At 39.6% G+C, this 19,616-nt stretch overlaps 4 protein-coding genes across 13 annotated transcripts in view; 3 read left to right on the forward strand and 1 right to left on the reverse strand.

Annotated features, from left to right (window-relative positions):
• Positions 1-23: 23 nt before the first annotated feature.
• Positions 24-8,765, forward strand: LOC131425549 (molybdenum cofactor sulfurase 3-like). Of its 2 annotated transcripts, none has more exons than XM_058587511.1 (5): positions 24-103; positions 5,495-5,546; positions 5,616-5,718; positions 6,080-6,689; positions 6,752-8,765. In XM_058587511.1, exons 3-5 carry the CDS (start codon positions 5,649-5,651, stop codon positions 8,370-8,372), a joined length of 2,301 nt encoding a protein of 766 aa, XP_058443494.1. In that variant the 5' UTR covers positions 24-103; positions 5,495-5,546; positions 5,616-5,648; the 3' UTR covers positions 8,373-8,765. The 2 variants fall into 2 exon arrangements, with proteins under 2 accessions (XP_058443494.1, XP_058443495.1); XM_058587512.1 differs by having other exon boundaries at positions 64-132.
• LOC131427883 (uncharacterized) lies at positions 324-1,664 on the forward strand. The gene has a single exon (XM_058591451.1). It carries the CDS (start codon positions 324-326, stop codon positions 1,662-1,664), a length of 1,341 nt encoding a protein of 446 aa, XP_058447434.1.
• On the reverse strand, positions 8,353-15,797 carry LOC131425550 (migration and invasion enhancer 1). Of its 2 annotated transcripts, XM_058587513.1 has the most exons (3): positions 15,693-15,785; positions 15,447-15,597; positions 8,353-8,703 (listed from the first exon to the last, which is right to left on the reverse strand). In XM_058587513.1, exons 2-3 carry the CDS (start codon positions 15,539-15,541, stop codon positions 8,442-8,444), a joined length of 357 nt encoding a protein of 118 aa, XP_058443496.1. In that variant the 5' UTR covers positions 15,542-15,597; positions 15,693-15,785; the 3' UTR covers positions 8,353-8,441. The 2 variants fall into 2 exon arrangements, with proteins under 2 accessions (XP_058443496.1, XP_058443497.1); XM_058587514.1 differs by lacking the exon at positions 15,447-15,597 and having other exon boundaries at positions 15,693-15,797.
• Positions 15,798-15,998: 201 nt separating this feature from the next.
• The window catches only part of LOC131425553 (mannosyl-oligosaccharide alpha-1,2-mannosidase IA), a 103,756-nt gene continuing 100,138 nt past the window's right edge, over positions 15,999-19,616 (forward strand). For 2 of the 8 annotated variants that reach the window (XM_058587517.1, XM_058587525.1), the window contains exons 1-2: positions 15,999-16,202; positions 17,045-17,907. In XM_058587517.1, coding sequence (XP_058443500.1) covers positions 17,314-17,907 — 594 coding nt within the window. In that variant the 5' untranslated portion in view covers positions 15,999-16,202; positions 17,045-17,313. Of the gene's footprint in view, positions 16,421-16,984; positions 17,908-19,616 lie in introns of all 8 variants that reach the window. The other 6 variants (XM_058587519.1, XM_058587521.1, XM_058587522.1 and 3 more) reach the window with 6 other exon arrangements.

Raw genomic sequence — 19,616 nt, forward strand, 5'->3', positions numbered from 1 at the left:
TTGTAGCAATATTATGAATGGATAAAGTAAACAACGATGACTGTTCTGTTTTAATGATTGGGTGGTGTCATTCCTGCCTGCCACGATAATAATGAGTTGTAATGTGAGTTGATCAAATTCTAGCTGCAATCGGTATATATACTCGTCAATGGTTGTGTTTCGTCAATTATTGTTGTGCTATTGATGACAACACCGCACAATCGATAGTCGCGTTAATACACGTGTCTTTAGAGAAATCGATAAAACGTGGTTTCGCAATAAAACAAGAGCCGTTTCTTGTTTCAAATAATCGGGAGTCTAGGAAGTAGAAAGTTACCGGAGAAATGACAGGACCTGGAGATCCAGATCCAGGAGGCGGATCGACGCAAACGAAGGAAAACGGAAGACAATGGCAGACTTATGAATACGAGAGCATCGACAAAGGACCGTACAGATTAATTGTGCAGCTAACAGAGCGAACTGAAAATGTTGTAATAAACAAGCTCACCGTGGGAAAAATTCTGTCACAGAATAATGAATACAAGGAAAATATCCTCAACCTTAAATCGATGGGAAGAAACAAAGTGCTTGTAATCGTAAAAAATGCATATACAGCAAACCACATGCAAGCTAACCAAGAAATTTGGAAACAAAAGTACAAAGCGTATATCCCGAAGCATTTTCTCACTGTTTCTGGCGTTATAACCAGCGTACCAGTAGAGATGTCATCAGAAGAAATTATGGATAACATAACCTGTACTGTACCCATCCTAAGCGTAACTCGACTTCATAAGTTCGAGAACGAGCAAAAAATCCCTACGACACGGATTGGGGTGACTTTCCGTAGCAATCAGCTGCCCACGGAAGTCCGCATGTTCTGCTGCACAAACAAAGTTAAACCTTTTGTCAGTAAAGTCATCTTCTGCCAAAAATGCTTGAGATACAACCATCGCACAAATAACTGTCGTTCTCAACAAAGATGTGACACATGCGGTAATAAGCACGACGAGGAAGGATATAAACAATGCAACAGACCAGAATGGTGTGTACACTGCAGAAACGAAGGACACAAGTCGGGCGTTATAGAATGCCCCGAACGAACACGGCAAAACAATCTTAAAATCATCCTGTCAAAAAGCAACCTAACGTCTCTGGAGGCGCAGGAGCAGTACCCAATATACACCCAAAACAGTTTCAACCTACTTGGAAATATCGAAGATTACCCAACGCTAATGAGCTCATATGCTAAAACATCGGAGAATATGATTCCCACCAACCGTCACAAACCAAGAGAGCAGACGAAACAAAATCCAAAACGTTCCTCTGAAGAAACATCAAACACAATCAACATTAATCATACCGAGTTGCGTAGCGACAAGAAACGCAAAACAGGAAGCGGACAGGTAACAAACGGAAGAGCGCTTTTCAACCCATACAAGACGAATGACGCAGAGAAGCTACAGTGGAAACTAGGGCAAATGAGCAGAGTAAAACCAAGAAACAACCCAGATGTACCGGATAGCAAGATATGGAACATGGATTGCACCAGCGACGAAGAGGATAACAGCACCTTCAGTCTAACGGGCTACAAAGAAGCAGAACTATCACAGGCAAACCAGTCGGCAAAGAGCGACGGGATGCAAAGATTTAATTACTCCAAAACGAACGAAAAGAATGTCATGTAAAATTCTACAATGCAATATTCAAAGTATAGAGAAAAACAAATCAGAGTTAGCGAGAGTTATGATAACAGAAGAGTACTCCATAGGATTAATATCTGAAAGTTGTACGAAAAAAGAATTCGAAGGTAAAAAATACAAAATTCCTTATTACAATAACTATTTTTCTTCAAGAAGTGACGGTTATGGAGGAGCGATGATAGTCGTTCATCAGTCGTTATACAACAGACCCATCGAAATCGATTCCACGGACGATATACAATGCGTGGGGCGATATATATACGAAATAGAGCTGGCAATATTTTCGGTATACATAGCACCAAATACGAGGCTAAACGATCTCAAAATTTTTCTAACAAATCTAGCAACAACAATGTCAAAGTTTAGAAAAGTACTAATAGGAGGTGACATGAACTCGCACCACAGACTGTGGGATTCTCACCACTCGGACGCAAAAGGTAGCTTACTTTTCGATTTTATGAACGAGGAAAATATAATATTAATGAATACAAGAGAGCCTACGTACATCCCAGCAGAGATTAATAAGAAGCCATCCACAATCGATTTAGTTTTTGTAACACCTCAAGTTTTCCGGTGCTCGCAGATGGAAATTTTACAATACGGAATCGGTAGTAGACATCTAGTTATTCATGTGAACATTTCGGATAGTAAAACACTCACAAAGAGAACCTTCGTCAATCGGAAACATGTAAAGGAAAGCATAGCAAACCTGGACGCTACGCGAGTAAACAGCATATCTACTCTACAGCAGGAAATGAAAAAAATTGTAAAGAAAGCAAGGCAAAAAAACCGTTTTGTACCAAAGTTCTGGTGGTCAACCGAAGTGGAAGAAGCATGGAGGAATAAAAATGAAGCTAGAGCGAAATTCAATCGTTCCGGCACAATAGAAGATTTATTAAACATGAAAAGATTGGAGAGTATATTCACGAGGTACAAAAACAAAACAATGAAAGAAAAACTCCATGAATACGTCAACGAATTCAACCCCAAAACGAGTAGTAAAGAGCTATGGTGGAAAATTAACGGACTAACGGGAAAGAAGAAAAACAGAAATCATGCCACGTTCGTGCATCAATCCGTAGAAGCAGCCAACCAATTCCTAAATGCTAACTTCCCGTTCGGAGACCGTTACAATCAATATAGACGTAACGTTGTAAATTACGACATATTAAATGTTGAGAACTGGCACGATATCTTAAGCAAAAAAAAGAAAAAATCAGCAGCTGGCCCTGACGGAATAGATTACGAAACGTTGAAATGTTTAAAACCAGAAATTAGGAACATGCTAATCCAGGAATTAAATCGAATGTGGCGGAACGGGAAAATTGAAGACAATGTTAATAAAATCAAAGTCATCGCGATACCTAAACCAGGAAAGGATCCTGATATAATGGAAAATCTACGGCCGATCTCATTACTAAACTGTATAGTGAAAATTATCAATTCAGCAGTATTAGCAGAGATCAATCGGTTTATCGAATATAACGCAATCATTCCGGATACCTCCTTTGGATTCAGAAAACACACCTCGACTATAACGTGCTTAAACTATGCAGTTAATAAAATAAACGCAAGTCGAAGAGAAGGCAAAACTGCAGGAGCTATCTTCATAGATCTAAGAGGTGCCTACAATAATGTAAAATCAGAGACTCTAGAACAAATTCTATACAAAGGACGCCTCCCGAACGAGCTGATAAACTGGATAATCCACTTTCTTCGTAACCGAACCATACAAATACAAATAGGATCACAAGCAGTAGAAAGAAGCATTAGCGATGGTCTGCCTCAAGGCGACGTGATGTCACCAACTTTATTTAACATCTACACTTCAGAACTACACGATATCAAAGTAAACGGTGTAATCCTGGTTCAATACGCGGACGACTTCGTGGTGATTGTCGAGGGAAAAGATGAAGATGAGGTACAGCTCCGATCTCAGGAATATCTGAATATGTTCAAGGACAAGGCGGAACGGCTCAATCTTAAAATAAATGAAGACAAAACGAAAGTCATGCTATTTAAAAGGAACAACAAGATACTTGATGTTCAACTAGGAGGTATCGCCTTAGAATCAGTAAATACACATAAGTTCATTGGGATAACTCTGGATCGTACGTTAACATTCGGGGCTCATATTAGAGAAATTGAAAGAAAAGTAACAGGACGGCTCAATATGCTAAAAATGATAAGCAATATCAGGGGCGGAGGACACCCGCAAACTTTGGGATTAGTATACAACGGAATTGTAAGAAGCTATCTGGAATATGGGGCTTCCATATATGCTAATTCTTCGAAAAGCAACCTAGATAAGCTAACAATAAAAACCAACACATGTCTAAGAAAGATCACCGGCTGCTCGAAAACAACACCGATGAACACCTTATATGCCATAGCGAGCCAACCTCCTCTACATTTCCGCCGAAAGCTTATAATAGCCAAAGAAATAATAAATCACGCGCAGTTCCAATCTCCGGTATGGACGCAGGTCCAAAAGCTCACACAAGCAAACAACAGTACATTGGCAAAACTAACCTTCCTAGAAAAAGTTTTCATTACGTATAACGAGACCTTTGATAGCATTGCAAAGATGAGAGCGGTACAACCGAACACACAAAACAGCCTTGAAGTTGAAACAGAATTGAATGAAAATACGTGGACGAAAAAGTGCACGTCAACCAAAACTTTAAAGCAACTCACGTTAGGTAAGCTGCACGGCCATTACAAGAACCATCGGAAGATCTACACAGATGCTTCAAAGAGCAACGAATTCTGCGCAATTGGAATGTTCGACGAAAGTAATAATTTCAAACTCAGCCTTAGATTAGAAAACAACGTATGTACGATGTCTGCTGAGATAGAAGCAATATTCGTAGCGATACAATATCTAGAACGGAATCACATTGAAAAAGCAGTAATCCTTACTGACTCGAAGTCAGGTTGCGAATATATAAAAAATCAGATACATGCAAGAGAAAGGGATGAAATCACCCATTTCATCATCAAAACAGCAGAACAATTACATACCTGCATTCAATGGATTCCAGGACATGTGGGAATCGATGGCAACGAAAAAGCGGACAGTCTGGCGAAGGCTGGACTACAATCGGATTATGTAGCCAGAAACAAGATACTGCATCATGACGCATACAACATGATAAAAGACGACGTCACAGCCGATATTCAGAAGTGGTATGTTAACTATACCCAAGAACAGGGTAAAGGAAGAAAATTCTTCAAAATACAAACCGGAATCAACCCGAAACCATGGTTTTACAACTTAGAGCTCAGCAATACCGAAACAAGAACCCTAAACAGACTTCTAGCCGGCCATGACTATTCACCCTTTTGGCTTAACAAAATGGGAATCCAAGAGGAAATGTACTGCGAAATCTGTGAATGCTTAAACACATCAGAACATATAATTTTCAAGTGCGCGAAATTCCTCGCACAAAGGAACAAACACAACCTTGCACAATTTCACACAATCCAAGAAGCTTACCACGACAAAAACACCGAAACTCTCAGACGAATCTGTAGGTTCCTTAAAGAAATCAACGTAAACATATAGAGAAACATGTCAACTTTATAGCTAATCATAAGCAAAACAAAAACCAACTGATATCTATAAAAAAAACAACTGGCGTTATAGCAAATATGCTGTGCCATTTACCAGTGGGCACATACTGACAGATAAAACCGTCAAAGCCCACGCAGAGAAGAAGAAGAAGAAGAAGAAGAATGGTTGTGTTTATTTATTCCTATATGTTATCAGTTTGAAATTATACCCGACATTCAACTACTAATTATTTTTTAAGGTCTCTTCGTTTTCCACTATACAGATGACAGTCAGCTGAGAGGCAGCCAGCGGTGAGCAACAAGTGGCAGCAAATGAGCTGTGTGCAATTTTAAAATTCAATTGTTTTCATTTTTTTCAAGGTTCGATCGAAAGTCAGGCGTGCTGTTTTTGCAATGGAATTTCAGACCGAATACACTCGGAACGAGGAAGATGCTTTAGACAAGGAATTCAACCGACTTAATGGTAAGCCCTTTAGCGTTTGGAAGACAGGTTCATTCTTTAATTTGTGCCAATACGTTTTTATAATCTGTCAACAAATTCCAGCCAGAGTTTCAATTGTACTCGATTTTACCTTGTCAAGTGAAAGTTTATTGATCCTATTAGCAGACCTTACACGATCATCAAAAGTGCCATTACTGAAAAATGATATCATTTTGATAAACGTATATGGTGCAGTAATTACAAGTTTTCTATGCAAATTTGAAATAAAATATCATTACTTAGTCATCATTAAAAATGACAAAAATAACTCTCGTGTAAGGGCCGCTATTGGTTCAGATCAGAAGAAAATAATTCGTATCATAATCGTTTTTTTTCCCTGTAGGAAAATGCTACCTCGATCACGCTGGAAGTACGTTGTATGCGAGTTCTCAAATCCATGCCGTCCAACAATTTCTAACGGAAAATCTTCTATGCAATCCGCACACGAGTCGCACCATCGAGGATCTGATCGATCAGATCCGTTATCGGATACTGCGGCACTTCAACACGCGTTCTTCGGAATATAGTGTAATATTCACGTCTGGAGCCACGGCCAGCCTAAAGCTGGTGGCAGAGAATTTTTGCTTCCGTACATCAGGAGCTTTCGTGTATCATCACGATAGTCATACTTCGGTGCTTGGAATGAGAGATGTCGTCGGTACGACACGCGTATATCCTATTGGACGGGAACAGCTATTGGCGAATCTTCTCGAACAAAACGAAACCACAGGTCAAAACACTTCGCTTTTGGTTTTCCCCGCTCAATGTAACTTCAATGGAGTAAAATATCCTCTTGAACTGTTGGCCACGATCAAGCGGTACGGTCTGAACGGGTACGATCAGGAACGATTTCACGTTTGCTTGGATGCAGCATGTTTCGTTTCGACTAGTTTCCTTGATTTGAACAAATATCAACCGGACTTTGTGTGCCTGTCTTTCTACAAACTTTTTGGGTAATTCGAAAGACTTGTTTTTTTCTAAACCGTAAGCTTCTTTCAACGAAAGCTAATTTCAGCTTTCCAACCGGCCTCGGAGCATTGCTGGTGCATCGCGATGCTTCGAAACTCTTACAAAAGCGCTACTATGGAGGTGGTACAGTTAAAATAGCTATGGCCGGACGAAACTTTCACGTCAAACGAGACTCCGTAGTGGAACGTTTCGAAGACGGAACAATTCCGTTCACCTCGATAGCTTCTTTGATTCAAGGTTTCGATACACTAGAGCGACTGGTGCCGTCTGTGAATGGACAACGATTTATCGAGCGAATTGCACGGCAAACATTCCAACTGGGATGCTACTGCTATTCCAGATTACGTAGTTTACAACATGCTAACGGGAATGCGGTGGTGAAGCTGTACCATGACACCGCGTTTGAAACTATGGAACAACAGGGCGGAATTGTAAATTTTAACATCCTCCACGATGACGGTAGCTACGTCGGATTCGCCGAGTTCGCTTATATGGCAAATGTCCACAATATCATACTGAGAACTGGATGTTTCTGCAATCCTGGAGCTTGTCAGAGGCTAATCGGTTTGACGGATGAAGACGTTTTAAAACATTTCGACGCCGGTCACGTCTGCGGCGATGCAATTGATTTGATTGATAATCAACCCACTGGGTCGGTGCGTGTCTCGTTTGGCTACATGACCAAGAGGCAGGACGTAGATCGGCTTATCGAAATGATAGAAAAATGCTACATCAAAACTCGGATACCGAACAGCATTTCGCGAAGACAAATTGAGCTCAGTTATAAAAAACACAATCAAGCGAATTTGAAAATGATTTGTCTTTTTCCGATTAAATCATGCGGATCGTTCAAAGTCACCACCAGTTGGCCGCTGTGTCGCAAAGGTCTGAAGTACGATCGTGATTTTGTAATCGTTGACGAAAACGGCGTTGTGTTGACCCAAAAGAAGCTAACCGAGATGTGCCTGATAATGACGAGAATAAACCTTGATACAAATGAGCTAACTCTGTCTCATCCTTCACTATCCGATTTCATTTTAGATATGAACACTTTGGCGAACTCGTCGGGTAGTCAGTCCATCACACTATGTGAAACTAAGGTGTGCCAGGACGGTGTCCAAACCGTGGATTGTGGTGACGATGTTGCTGATTGGATCAGTGTGGCATTGCAAACCTCTGGCCTTCGGCTGCTAAAACAGTCCGACGATGATGTGCGGACTTTCAGACAAACAACGAAGGAAATTGCCCTCGCCAATCAGGCCCAGTTTTTGCTAATCAATCAAAGTTCGGTACAGTGGCTGGCGGAAAAGGTTCCCGACTGGGACGACTTTGAGTGTGAACCAACGCTGGATTCGTTGGTTGATCGCTTTCGTGGAAATTTGATTATCGAGACTGGATCACGACCGATGGAGGAAATTCAGTGGAAGCGGGTCAAGATTGGTGAGCATGAGTTTGCAGTGGATGGACCTTGCTCGCGCTGTCAAATGATCTGTATTGACCAAACCAGTGGTGTGAAAACGACAGAGCCTCTGCGAACAATTGCTCGGGAATTCAAAGGAAAGATGCGATTCGGAATATATCTATCGCGTGACGAGCTGTGTTCTAAGGACGGTTCGGATAACAACATACTGTACTGTGGAAGCACCGTTTGTGGAGCGCTTGAATAACAAACATTTTACTACTTAAAACTAGTCCATTTTTTTCGGTCGAAAAAAACGGCTCGAAATCCTTCGGAATCACTGAACAACGCAATCAGTGATGGGTTGTTCTTTGACTGTCTTCACAGGTTGACCATCTTTGGCTGCCATCACATTTGAAACCACTTCGCCATAGTCCGGAAACGCCAACGAGCTGAGCTTCGAATGAACCAAGGTCTCATTGATTTGCACTTCGAACGAACCTCGTCGACCTGTTCGGCACGTTACCTGAGCTTCGGGTACACGTTCCTCGATCAGACGACTCAACTCAAGACATTGTGGTTGGGAGTTGCACACGTTGCTGGAAATTAATAGAAATGGTAGAAACAATACTATTAAAAATACAGAGAAAAATGAAAAACACTTAAGTTTCAACATAATTCTCCGAATTGCGCATAATTGAATGTATCACGCAATGAAATATACAATAAAAGTTTGGTTTTGTCTAGTTCCAGGCAAATAATTATGGACAGCAACAATATTCATCCAGTAATAGATTTAAGTCGTGGAAGACACGACTTCGTAACAATCGTTTTGCCAATTAAACTATCCTGTATTAAAAACGGGTTCGAGTCCCGTCTTTGCGGTAACTTTTTCGCAAATGGCAACATACTGCTGTTCCATTCGACAGTCTTTTTTCAATTCTGTTCTGTTGAATATTTAAAACAAGGCTAGGAGGCTTCATTTTTGTGTAATTCCGAATGAATCGTTGTAGCTGGAAAAGTTATGCAATAAGTAAGATAACTTTATGATGTTCGTGTGGTGTGTTCGTTCCCCTTTGTTAATTATTTACTATGTTACTCGCTACATAAATTTTGCCCAATTCCTGGAATGTGTTCCTTTGTGTTCCCAGTTTACAATACAGGCGTTAAAATGTATATAAACAACTATCGCATTATTTTTTGCCTCAGCGCTATTTTAAAACTGTTCAAAAATTCATTCGATATAATCAACAACGACATCACAGTTTCTAAATTGTATTCAGTTCAAACATTCTTCGTTGGCTATAGTCATATCGCAGGAATCGTAGTTTAGCAATTAAAATCAGTGATCACATTTCCGGAGAGTTCCCCGGCTCATCCTGAATTCCTTAGGGAAGCCAGTTCGGACCGTTAAGATTTTTTACTGTACTTCAACGATGTCATTTTTTCTCGATGCACAAATACATTCAAGCATAGTAAAACATATAAAGGATGTTTTGCCAAATTTTCAAGGTCTAGGCCTAGGTCCCAAACACAAGGATAGCCATTATTTGGTTTACATAATGATCAATTCAGCCTGGCCCTTACCATTTCATAAGGTTTATATGAAAAATATACCAATGCAATATACATATCAACTATCACTATTATAGTTTTCATACGAACAACTTATGAATTCCATAGTATATAAGGGAAGTTATGTTCGTCATAGAAATTTCGCACAATGTTCCTGAAAATGTCATATGAATTCCAAAAGGCTTTTTATTGGAATTCCAATTTTCGTGACTACATAAGGCGGTCTTATGATTCGCATACGATATTCTGGTGACTAAAAATAATACGAAATCATTATGAAATTCCATATATTTTTTGCCTGAGTGCATCTCTGTTTCGGCTTGACAGTTACTGAGTTGGGAAAAATGTTCAAACTGGCAACGCTACTCGCTAGCTGCGTACAGACCCTGTCAGCTTGGAGCGATCTCAATTTTCAGTTCAGCAACGCCATCGCACGGCATCACATTCAACATATCATGTCAATTGTATGAGTGCGCAGTGCTGCTGTTTTGGTGCGCATGAATTTGACATTTCGCTCCCCTACTTTTATGTACGAGATTCGATGCAGGCTCGCCTGAGGGCACCATACACGCAAAAAAGGATGTTGCCAATGATTTGTTCGAGAAATGTGAGAGCTGGATATCTTGCTAATATGATGTCTTTGCTGCGTACAAGCTGGGAAGATTACAGAACGCCAATAACGAAGTATTGACCAATGGAAAATAAAGTGTACCACATATAACAGACATCTAAGTAGAGATTTCAATGTGTATAAGAAATTTAACGGATGTTTTAAAAAGCAATCACCAAGTACCAATTCTCCTGTAGAAGCGCTACGAGCAGCCCAGCAGTCGCTTATGGACTTTTGCGTTCGAGATTCTATGCAATGATAATTAATGCGTGCAAAGTCGTATGCAATGGTGATTTTACCGTGAATACGACTTACTTTACTATGGGGCGCCTTTTCAAAATCTACCCTGTACAACAATGGGTAGAACTTAATCTTGGAAATCTCTTGTTGTACTTAACCCAACAACATAAATTTTTCTCCATGCTATCGGAAATATGATCAGCAGTTTATGATAAAGTTTTAAGTAGTATGAAATAACCACAAATAACTCAAAATGATAGTTTTCTAAAATGTTTGATTTAAACGAGTATTAAAGAGAATAACTCATAATGCTTGTTTGTCTATCTCGTACTCGGACGACGGTTTTGATGTAGTGAGCGACATTCAATTTTCGGGTTACCAACTCGGTAGGTATCAATCGTAAAAATTGACACGTTTCATTCATTCATCTATAAATTAATTATTAACGAACTTTTTTAAATTTTCTCCCATTGAAATTATTGTATTTCGAACCGTGTATACTTCTGTAGGCGAACAATTTTTTTCTTGTGGATTGCCCTGTCTTATTTATTTGTGTGTTAGAATAATTGTGCCGTGAATTCGTCGTATTCTAGTATAGGAAACGTCGTATTCTAGTATAGGAACGTCGTATTCTAGTATAGTTACAATTCGAAAAGTAAAGAAATGAAACCTTGCACAATTCACACAATATATCAACTTATGAAAACAATTTTAGATATTCAGAAATGTGAAGTTTTATTCGTTTTCACGTCATTCATTTATGGCTCTGACATTACCCACCCAATTTTTTTAACGGATTTTCACTTCTATGCTTTACACAGTTTGTACTAGCTTGAATGTCTGTTCTCTGTGAGTGTACTATGAAATCGATTTATATATATTTTTTGAGTTTTGAACAAAGTTCTGGAATGCTGGAAGTTTTCACGTAGTTTCGGTTCCAATGCCGCGTTTTGGATTCGCAAGATTTACCTCATTGAATGGGCTTATGAGCAAGTGACAGTTTCTCTTTCGATCATTGGGACAATATTATTGTCAATCCAAAGTATTGTCAATACCATCAATCCAATTGGCTTAATAACTTGAGTCCGTTTTTCGAAAAATTCTAGCGTTTGGTGCTTTAAATATTGCAACTGAATATTAAAATATTGATAGAAGAGGTCATTGCACATATTTAACAGTTCCTCTCTGGGGAGAAAGTATTGTCGGATTGATGAGCAGTTTTGATTTTTCGACAATATTTTCGTCAATCCAATGAAGTTTCCACTACACGATCAAAAGTATTGTCAATACTCCGTGTATTGACAATAATATTGTCTCGTGTAAAGCGGTCTCATCAGTTTTTTTTTTTTTTTTTTTTTTGTACTTGTCCCTCCAGACAGGCTAAGACCATGGTCGGTCCATCTTGCCATCGTCGTGTAGTTAGTCATAATTTGTTTCACGTTTTCTTATTTTCGATGGTCGATTTAGGTGTTATATATGAATGTTATTTGTTTTTAGAAATCGTACTATTTGTTTCATTTCTTCTTCGTCTTTTTCACGTAGGATTTGTTCGATCGGTTTCATGTATTCTAGCGCTGGATAATCGATTCTACTTTGGTTGTATCGTGGGCAATCGTAAAGAATATGTTTTAGATTCTCTGTCGTTAAACACAAATCACATCGTTCGTTATCTTCTAAACCCCATTTCGCTTTTCTATCTTTAGTCAGACAGTGTCCAACTCTGACTCTGTTTAGGATTTTTATTTGAACTGAGTTGAGTGCTAGATTCTTACTCCATATTTTATTGTTGGGTCGATCTAGTATTTGGTAGTGCCATTTACCTTTTTCATCGGAGGTTGATTTGTATTTTCGTATCCAGTCGTTCCAGGTTTCATTAATGCTCAATGTCAACGCGTCGTTCATGGTGATTCCATTGAACATAGATTGAGGGCCTTTTGTTTTTGCCACGGCCTTTTGGTCTACTTTTTCATTGCCAACAATTCCCTTATGGCTCGGAATCCATTGGATTTGTATGCAGTTGCTCCTTATTCCAATAAATTCTTTGTAAATTTCAGTCATGAGGTAGTTGTCCTCAAATGATTTTTCGTTCAGCAGCATCTCGCAGGCACTTCTAGAATCGGTAAAAATCACCGCCTTCTTATAGCCTTTGGTTTTAACTAACTCCACCGCTTTGAGGATTCCTAGTAATTCTGCGTTGGTGATGGAGAAGTTATGGTTTATTCCTTCACTAATAATTTCTTCGTCAGTTTCGTCGAACACCGCGAAGGCCGTGCCAGAGGCTGTTTTTGACGCGTCGGTGTATACTTTTTTGTGTAGTTTGTATGTTGTGCTAATCACTTCCCGGAATAATGACTGCCAAGTAGCTGCACTTACGTGGTCCTTTTTAAGTTGCCCTTTTGTCAGGTTCGTTCTGACGATTCTGTCAAATTCTACTTTCCCAAAAAATCGCATACGTTTCAGGAAGGGGATGTCTCGATCGGATGGGTGTATCTGGTAGAGTATGTCTATGTTCCTGTCTGCTGTTTCCGTGAAGTATGATTCGTTACCCATTTCTCTACTCAGGGTAGTGCTAATGAATTTCATTAGTGGCGTCCTATACCATGTGGTTCTAATGAGTTCTCTTTTGGTGAGTGCTTCAATTCGTTGCGTCATTGGAATTTGTCCAGCTTCAGCTAGCATTACATGTACAGGTGTGCTGTTCAGGAAGTTCATGGCCTTCCGTATGTATGCGTTTTGCACTACTTGTAGTTTGTTGATGTTAGTTTTTGCTGCGTTTCCAAAAATCGTTGACCCGTACTCCAATCGACTTCTTATTAGAGCGTTACCTATTTTTATCAGGGTTTCCGGGTTGGCGCCGCTAGAAGTTCTGGAAAGCATCTTCAACAGGCCTAGCTTACTCCTTGATTTGTCTACTATTGAGTCAATGTGTCTTCTATGTGTGAGCTTTCTGTCTAATACATAGCCCAGATATGGGTGGAAGTTCTTCAGCTCGATTTTTTCTCCGTGAATCTTTATCCTGATATGATCAATGCGTTTCATAGTGAAAGGAATTATAGCCGATTTCTGCGAATTTATTACTAAGTTTAATGCTGTTAGTCTTTCGTGGATTCGATGCAGGAATTGGTTGCAGAGTTCCGCTGCCTCTTCGACCGTGTCCGCAACTACTATGACGGCAAAGTCATCCGCAAATTGTATGAGTTCGCAGTTGTCTGAGGAGAGCTCATGTAGAGAGGCTGTGTATAAATTGAACAATATTGGAGATAGAGGGCATCCCTGTGGTAAGCCTTCCGAAACTTCAGCTTCGATCGTTCTAGATTCAATTTTGAGTTGCATTTTGCGGTTTTTTAGGTATTCGAAAAGCCATGTGATAAGTTTTCCAGGGATTTTGGCGTTGTTCAGTACCTTCAAGAGTGTTTCGGTGTTGACTGAATCGTACGCCTTGCTAACATCCAGAAAGATGACAAAAACCTCCTTCTTTGCCTCTTTTGCGTTATGGATTGAGTTGACGACATAGTTGATACAGGTGGCGGCAGAGACATGCTTCCTAAAACCAAACGAAAGACTTGGGATCAGCTGCTTGATTGTCGCTATTTCCGTAAGCCGGTCCTTCACAACGGAGTTGATGAGCTTGATTTCTACGTTCATCAAGGCAATGGGCCGCATGTTGTTTGGGTCTGTTCGTACGCCTTTTTTCGGGATCGGTCTAACTTCCGTAATTCGCCAGGATTCAGGTATTTTTCCGGACACGAATACTCTGCTTAACATTTCGAAAATTTTTCCTTTCATTTCCGAGTTGACATCTTTGAGTACTCTATAAGAGAGTCCATTAGGTCCAGGAGCGGAGTGATCTTTTCTGCTTTTGAGTACAGTTAGCAACTCTTCGTCTTTTATCGCCATCTCGTATCCTTCCAGATCTTCCTCGACGGTCGTTCCAGGTAGCTGAATTTCCCTCAGCTTATTACTGAAGTATAGTCCCATGAATTTTTTGCCTTCCTCTTCCGTTAGATCGATCAGTTTTTTGTGTTTTCCAGTAAGAGAGTTGTCTACCCCTTTTACGAGATTCCAAAGCTGCCTTGTAGGCGTGGTTTCGTCAATTTTCTCGGTCAGTTCTCTTATATAGCTCCGTTTCGTCTTTCTTACCTCCCTTTTAAAACGTGCTCTTTGTTTTTTTAACTGTAAAAAATTCGATAACGATTGCTCACGGTTGTATTTTCGTAGCGCTTCCCTTTTGATCTCGTAAAGTTTTCCGATTTCTCCAGTCCACCAGGTTTTTAGAAAGTTTATCTTCTTATTTTTAAATGTGTAGGTGGAATCGTTTATTTCATCTTGCAATATCGATACCATTTCTTCTGGATTGTAAATGAACTGAGGTCGTATCGTGTTTAGTCGTTCCGTAAGCTTGGTTGTGTTAATTTTGGTGAAGGTTCGAAAGTTTCTTGGGATGATATCGGTGATATCAATTCGGATAACCATATGATTGCTGCCGTACTCTTCCTCCTGCACCATCCAAGTTGTTTTCCGCGCTAATCCGGTTGTTGTTAGTGTGAGATCGATAGCAGAATCTCTACCACCTGGAGAATTTATCATCGTTGGGCTTCCATCATTGAGAAGTAGTCTCATCAGTTTCGCAGTACTGGCAGAAAGTCAAGGGTTCCAGGTACCGTTTCATTCCAAGAAAATAAACAAAGAGAAACTGTCACTTTAGTAAGCAGTTTCGAAAAAGGGCAAAACTCTTATTTTGTAATTTGTTCATTGAAAAAGGAACAATGTGCATACATTTCGAAGATTAACCAACAATTTATCAAGTCATCAAACGTGGATTGGAAAATCTACGATACCTAAATCGGAGATGAAACCAAAGTCAACACATTCGTTGCTGATTTTCTCCATTTACTGTCAATATAAATTTGGCCCTACCTTGAAAAACAGCTGTTTTTTGGCAAATCACATCGCAGTCTCAAATTGCCTGCCAAAATTCTTGGTGAATTTGGGTGACATATGAAGTATCTCATTGTTTCTAGAAGTGAGCACGGCACTAATATTTATTGTTTTGAGGCAACGTATTGTTCTAATCAATGATACGAAGTATATAATAAAATAAAGTTTCTTATGAAAACATGACTCTTCGCATATAATTTTCAGTATAATAAAGAATAAACTCACCAGTATTCGATTTCTACACGAACCGTACTCTGTTGAAACTCTGTTTGCTCCATTCGGTCCAGTTTCCGAGTTTGTTGTGTTGTATTGTCAATCGCACACTTTGAAAACCACTGGGTAAAGCTGCGAAACGAGTGAAGCGCCGCTGCATTGTCATCCCGCGATCCTCTCTCTGTTTACACTCTTGCTATGTAGCGTTTGACAGTTCTCATTATTTCTTTCTTAGCTCGCTCCTCATTTTTGCAGCTTTTGCTTTTGCTGCGCCTTGCGGATTATCGGCTGCCTCTCTCTAGTTTTCTCCCTTGCTTGTTTCTTCCTTCAGTCGTAATGGCGATCCCGTTGCAGGTGGAGTGTGTTTGTGTTTAGTGCGCGTTTCGTTCCATCCGATTTGCTGGTGTTAAATTTTTTTTTCTGTTCGGTCGTGGAGAAAACAATCAGGAAAAGTTAAAACCTCCCACTGCGATATCCAATCTACGCGAGTGCAATTATTAGTTTAGCCTAACGCCCGAAATTGTACGTAAAATTACTGCAAAGTAGTGATTCAGATTCTGCAGAAAAAAAACGCAAAAACTTTGCTTCAAAGTACGAGAAAAAAAAATCGGCATTCGATTTATTGGATTTCACAGCGTTGTGCGAAAGAAAAGGAGTATGCTGTTGAAATTTAGTTTCATTCTACCTTTTTCTCAAGGTTGAGAATTTTCGATTCATTTGTGGTGCAAAAAAGCGTGCTTGTATGTGCCGTGATGTACTGGAAACGTTTCGGTGCTGATTGAAAATAATTCGATCGGAAGTTTCGAACGGAACCGAACTATCAAACCAAATTTGCAGTAGGCTTGAGCAGACAGCGATAAAAGATTGCGAGATGAACACAGAAACAAAATCGAATTTGTTTACAAATCTTCCACCAACATAATATGTCCCGTTCTTTGTAGTGTAATTTATTACCTTTTTTAAGTAATGAAAATAAAAAATAAAAGCGATTTGTTAATTTTAACAATACAATCGCTGGTTTTTTTTCTAAACGAATAAAATTCATAAGTAATATCAAAACGTTTGTATGAGGTTGACACCATAACGATTAGAGAGCTGTTGTAATCTTATCGTCAGACTTCATTACCCTGGTTGTGAACTGGGTTTATTAGCCATTTAATAAACCAAATTATAAACCGATAAAGTTTTATTTTTAACGTCACTTTTTGAGATTTGAAACAAAAAAACAGCTCAGATAATTATATCAAATCTTAGAACTGCCATAAGATGAGATGAATGTAACATTTTTTCTTTCTGATTGCTAGACGAAACGAAACCAACTCTTCGTCGAATTATCGCGTTGATTCTGAACGAAACATTCCCAGTTGGTAGGTGATGCTAGTGCACGATTCATATTACGGTCAACTAAAACAGGAAAAGTTTAGGTCCAGTGATTAATTCGTTGAAATAGAAGCGTCCCCGGCGACTGAATAGATGTCATCGCGGAAGTGAAAACAAAAAAGAAGTGATCAACTACTGTTCATCGCAGTTTGGCTCGCAGCGGTCATAAAACCAGCAAAGAAAGAAGCAAATCCCCGTGCACGATTGTGTCAATAACCGTGTCGAATCGAGCTACCGAACCGATCCAACAGCCATGCTTCCCACGTACCAACGGATCAGTGGAAACCAGCAGTCAAATCCGCTACTGCCGATACGGCGTTCCTTTCGGTCAAGCGAAAAGTGCCTGATTCTGTTGGTGCTGCTGACGTTTGGATTCGTCTGCTTCGGAGGGTTCTTTTTTCTGCCGGATAATTTCGGTGCCGAGCGTGTATTGAAAGTTTACAAACAGTTTCAGCGAGCCGGACCGGAAATATTCATCCCACCGCCACCGCCGGCCCACGGCTTGGACGGGGATGAAGATCTCCACAAGCTGAGCGATCGGGAAAAACTACAGGAAAAGATTCAAAAGGAACTACCGGATGATTTCCTGGAAAAGCCCGATCTGGATCTCGGTCGAACTAGTGGACCAGAATTTGATAATGTTCTCGACTCGGGCCCGCAGGCACCGATTGGACCGATTGCCGGTGGACCAGCCGGGGTAGTAGCACCACCGCAAATCGCAGACGAACCGGAAATCAAAAGCCCGTCCAAATCGTCCACCGGAAGCGTCAGTTCGAACACATTCAATGCACTCGTCGGTGAAGATCCGGACCCTCTCGTGCGCGAAAAGCGAAACAAAGTAAAAGAGGTGAGTGTTGCCCATTATTCTTCATTATTTCCTACCTATGCAGGCCACATTGAGCTTTGAGTCTACCTCTGGGATGGTGTAGTTCTGTACCGATCATTGAAGTGTTGCTGTTCATGTGTTGAGCGATTAAATTGGCACATTTCAGCTTTGCCATGGTGCATCTTATCTTATCAAATGTAAAGAAATGTTTGTGTTTATTACACAGGGCACTGTTGGAGTACCGTTCGCAGTCTTCGATTGCTGAAAAAAGGCAACGTGGAAGATCTATTCCTGTAGAGTTTAGCTATCTATTCTCGTGTAGCTAAGTTCGCTTATGTATAGATGTAGACTCAAGTGATTCACTGTCAAACAATTGTTTCAACAGACGTATCAATTTTTTGGAAGTCAGCAATGATCTCAATTTTTTTTTTTGGAAAAATAAGACATACTAAACTTTTCGCAAAATGTTCAGTTCCTGTCCTATCTTTTTTAAACTTTTAGGATTTTTAATGTTTCGAATCTTGTTCACATTGCCAAACACCCGCTACTATCACTTGAAATTGTTCGTTAGTCTTTGGGCAGTGGTACAAACAACCATGTAGGGGTTTTGCTGTGTACAAAAAAGTACATATTTCGTTTCGATTTTTTTCGCGTTTCGCCTTTGGGTCATCAGTGCTCAAAGTAGTTCAAATTGATCCGCCATCTCCGCCTAACAGCTTAATTCGAACCGCTAAGCAGACAATTTAAGTGATACTTCAAGAATATTTTACTAGGTGCCATATCCTATCTGACGTCTCGGGCGAAAACGAGTGACGACCGACTATTGGTTGCCGAAGAATTTGAACATTTAGGGGTTCTTGGTTGTTCATTTCGGCCTGAGAGATTCTCTTTGTTTACTTTCTCTTTCGATTATTGCGAAATATTGCTGCTTTTTTCGGTAATTTTTTCAGTGCAGATTAAAAGATGATAGCTTCGGTAAATAATTGGAGAGAAGCATTGCTAAGAGTACCGTAATAATCAAAAGAGAATCTCTCATTATTACTTAGGTCGAAATGAACGTGTTATACAGATATATCGGAATAAAACCAAAATTTGCCATACTGGTTATTTCATCAGTATTTAACACGCATTTCCCTGTAACATTCGAAGCCGGAACAGTTTTATTAAAATATAAATATCAATAATATAATTAGACTAATGTCAGGAATACGAAAAAATACTTGTTGATGGTAATTTGAAGAACAAAATTCATTTTTCATAACATTATGAGAAAACTTGATAACTTTGCGAAACGAAATGACTTGAGAACAAAGCACAATCAAGAGAATGCTATTTTCCATTTCATATTGCTGAAGATTTTTATTACTTAGCAGGTAATTTTAGAAGTTTTCAATTAAAAGATTAAGCATGCTAAAAGTGAACATTACTAATTATGTCAGTCATCCAACATTGAATAGTGGTGTAATTATGTGGAAAAGTGATCATATTTTGAGACGAATCAATTAGTAAATATTCAGAACCATGACGAACTTTGAAACTTGAGACGAAAATATTTCCTAAATTTGAAAGTGAATTTATATTTTAATGGAAGAAACGAATCGCTGAAGGATTTAAAACCGTTTTTACCTTTCTCATATAGAAAGGCTATACAATCACTGTGACATCCGACAAACTTATATTCATACGAAATGTCCCGATTCGACTTCCAGAATTACAGGTTGATATGCACC

This window comes from Malaya genurostris, chromosome 1 (assembly GCF_030247185.1).
Source record: "Malaya genurostris strain Urasoe2022 chromosome 1, Malgen_1.1, whole genome shotgun sequence".
Classification (NCBI taxonomy): domain Eukaryota; kingdom Metazoa; phylum Arthropoda; class Insecta; order Diptera; family Culicidae; genus Malaya; species Malaya genurostris.